Genomic DNA, 3223 nt, shown 5'->3' with positions numbered 1-3223 from the left:
GATGGCCGTTATTACAATTTTCTACGTATTGCGATTCGTTCATCTTGTTGGCTTTCTAAAAAGGAAAAACCTCTTCATGTAGCTAGTCTTAATTCATTGTTCGTTGTTTGGAGGCCCAAATCACTACTTTTACGCCTTCTCCACTGAGCGCTCCCTGCACTATCACTTGAAGGTGAACCATAGAAATTAGAAGCGGAAATAAAAGAAAAACATATCTTTTGTGTTGAGCAGAAGAATTATAGGATTTTTCTTTAAAAAAACTGAATTTCCAGTATAGGTGTGGAAAAACAAATAGAAACTCGTTATCATCTGCGAATCCTTGTACACTTTTCTAAAATTCTTCGCTTTAGAAATACGAAAATTAATAATTTTTAAAACGTCTCAACGGAAACTAACGGTCGCAGAAATTCTCATAATCATGTTCGTCATCTGGCAATGCCTCTCGCCTGGTAGGGAATTCAACCATACATCGTCCAATTTTTGATTTACAATGCTCATTTGACGTTTCAAACGTTGACAGTTTGATTGTTTATATTTTGTCTTCAAACGGGGCCCCGGGTGGAAAGTTGAAAATGGTTTATATTCACTTCCCATCTCATCTAACTGAGGAGGAGCACATGCTCAAAGCTAAATATCAAAAGCTCAAAAAGAAGGTATTTCTCAAAAGTGATCTCTGAACCAATTTGCTGTAATCATTCATGCAAATTTTTAGAAAAAAGCCCTTCAAGCTTTGAAGGCTCCAAAGCCAGAGCCTGAAAAACCGTTGATGCCCAAGCGTCCTGCCGATGCTCGAGATGCTCGTGAAGTTGCAAGAAAACTCATCAAGAGTGGTGCGATCCCGGCCATACAAAAGCAGCAGACGAAGCAGGACCAGACCTCATTCAAAAGACCGAAAGGTATAGTCGCCATCATTTCACTGTTGAACGGAAGCCACATTTCCCTTATTTTCAGGACAAGAAAGAAAACGAGCACAAGTAGAGCCAACTGTCCCCGCCTACCAACCGTTTTCTTCGACCCAAAATGATGTCGCCCAGGAAACAATCGGCGATTTCTCAGACAAGGAAACGAGGTTCATTCTAATTGGATGTTCAGCATTCAGTCCTTGAAATGAAATTTTTCTTTTAGTCGAATCCGAGGTCTCTATCAACAGTTTGCCGCCGTTCGGGATAGGGAAGAGCGCGGTTTGACTGACAAAAAGGGCGATCCCGCAAAAGGTGACAAACCGCGCGCTGGGAACACAATCTTCGTTTCAGGAAATAAAGTCACAGAAGAGTTTCTCAAGAAAAACTTTGCAGATTTCGGGACAATTGTTAATGTGTCGATGGAAATTGAAAAAGGGTTTGTTTTTCCAATTACGACCATTAAGCATTAGTTGAATTGTTTTCTTTCCCAGCCGTGGCTTCGTCACATTTGGCAAACCAGAATCTGCGGAACGTGCTATTGCGGAGATGCATCAAAAGAACATTTCTGGAATCCAATTGCAAGTTCAATTAGCACGACGACAGCCTCAAATTGAGCCAATAAACGAAGCGTCATCGTCTGCTGTTTGGTCAACGATTGGTAAGCTGCGGCAAAGCATTGTAAATTCGAAATACTTTCATGAAATTATTTCGTTCCAGCTGCAAGTCAATCTCAAAAAGGAAGTCATAAAGATAAACGTGAAATGGTTCAATACGATGATATATTTTAAAGTAAATGCAATAAAAGTACAAAAGCAGATGTTTTTTATTGTTATGGTATTTGGCTGAACACTTGTTTTTATAAATGGTAAAGTATTTTCAGCGTCAGTGATTTTGACGGTTGGTAGTTAATGGGACCTTTTTTAAACTTGTATTTCTATAGTCTGTTTTAACTGTTTAAACTGTGATACCAATTCAACTGGTTTTTTCTTCTTCTAAGCCAAAAATTTCCAAATACGGCGGTCGAAAGTTTTTTCATGCTATGCCATGCATTCACTATCCCATAGTGGCCGACAAGTAACACATGGCACTGAACAGTTGAGGAGTGCAACTTATCGGGAATATCTAGGGGGAGCACATCTCAACGAACTGGCAGCAATGGCGCCGCAGCTGTGATGAACAGCGGGTTCCGTTTAAGAGGTAACGGCAACCAAATACAATAACGGCAAAAAAATAGTGTGACATCATACATTATATTCCCCTCAATATAATTTCATACATTCATCATCAACGGCGCAACAACCTGTATCCGGTCTAGGCCTGCCTTAATAAAAAACTCCAGACATCCCGGTTTTGCGCCGAGGTCCACCAATTCGATACCCCTAAAAGCGTCCTGGCCTATGCCATCGCTCCATTTTAAGCAGGGTCTGCCTCATCTTCTTTTTCTACCATAGATATTGCCCTTATAGACCTTCCAATTGAGATCATCCTCATCCATACGAATTAAGTGACCCGCCCACCGTAACCTATTGAACCGGATTTTATCCACAACCTCGAGATAGATTTCGTCATTATGTAGGCTACGGAATCGTCCATCCTCATGTAGGGGGCCAAAAATTCTTCGGAAGATTCTTCGCTTGAACGCGGTCAAAAGTTCGCAATTTTTCTTGCTAAGAACCCAAGTCTCCGAGGAATATATAAGGACTGGCAAGATCATAGTCTTGTACAGTAAGAGCTTTGACCCTATGGTGAGACGTTTCGAGCGAAACAGTTTTTATAAGCTGAAATAGGCTCTGTTGGCTGACAACAACCGTGCACGGATTTCATCGTCGTAGCTGTTATCGGTTGTGATTTTCGACCCTAGATACGAGAAATTATCAACGGTCTCAAAGTTGTAGTATCCTGTCTTTATTCTTCCCGTTTGACCAGTGCGGTTTGATGTTGTTGGTTGGTTGGATTTTGGTACTGACGTTGCCACCATATATTTTGGCTTACCTTTATTGATGTGCAGCCCAAGATCTCGGGCCGCCTGCTCGATTTGGATGAAGGCAGTTTGTACGTCTCGTGTCGTTCTTCCCATGATGTCGATATCCTCAGCATAGGCCAGTAGTTGGGTGAACTTAAAGAGGATTGTGCCCCTCGCATTTACCTCAGCATCGCGAATCACTTTTTCCAGGGTCAGGTTAAAGAGGACGCATGATAGGGCATTCCCTTGTCGTAGACCGTTGTTGATGTCGAATGGACTTAGAGTGGTCCTGCTGCTTTTAGCTGGCCTCGCACATTGGTCAGGGTCAGCCTAGTCAGTCTTATCAATTTCGTCGGGA

General features: G+C 41.9%; 1 protein-coding gene across 1 annotated transcript; it reads left to right on the top strand.

The window, feature by feature from the left end:
• Window positions 1–506: 506 nt before the first annotated feature.
• LOC119648924 (negative elongation factor E) lies at window positions 507–1719 on the top strand. Its single transcript, XM_038050830.1, has 6 exons — window positions 507–653; window positions 713–896; window positions 952–1069; window positions 1126–1338; window positions 1394–1560; window positions 1620–1719. Exons 1-6 carry the CDS (start codon window positions 573–575, stop codon window positions 1688–1690), a joined length of 834 nt encoding a protein of 277 aa, XP_037906758.1. The 5' UTR covers window positions 507–572; the 3' UTR covers window positions 1691–1719.
• The last annotated feature ends 1504 nt before the right edge of the window (window positions 1720–3223 follow it).

Source organism: Hermetia illucens, chromosome 2 (genome assembly GCF_905115235.1).
Source record: "Hermetia illucens chromosome 2, iHerIll2.2.curated.20191125, whole genome shotgun sequence".
NCBI classification, from domain to species: Eukaryota; Metazoa; Arthropoda; class Insecta; order Diptera; family Stratiomyidae; genus Hermetia; species Hermetia illucens.
Note: the sequence above shows the minus strand (reverse complement) of the source record. Positions and strands in the feature narration are given on the sequence as shown.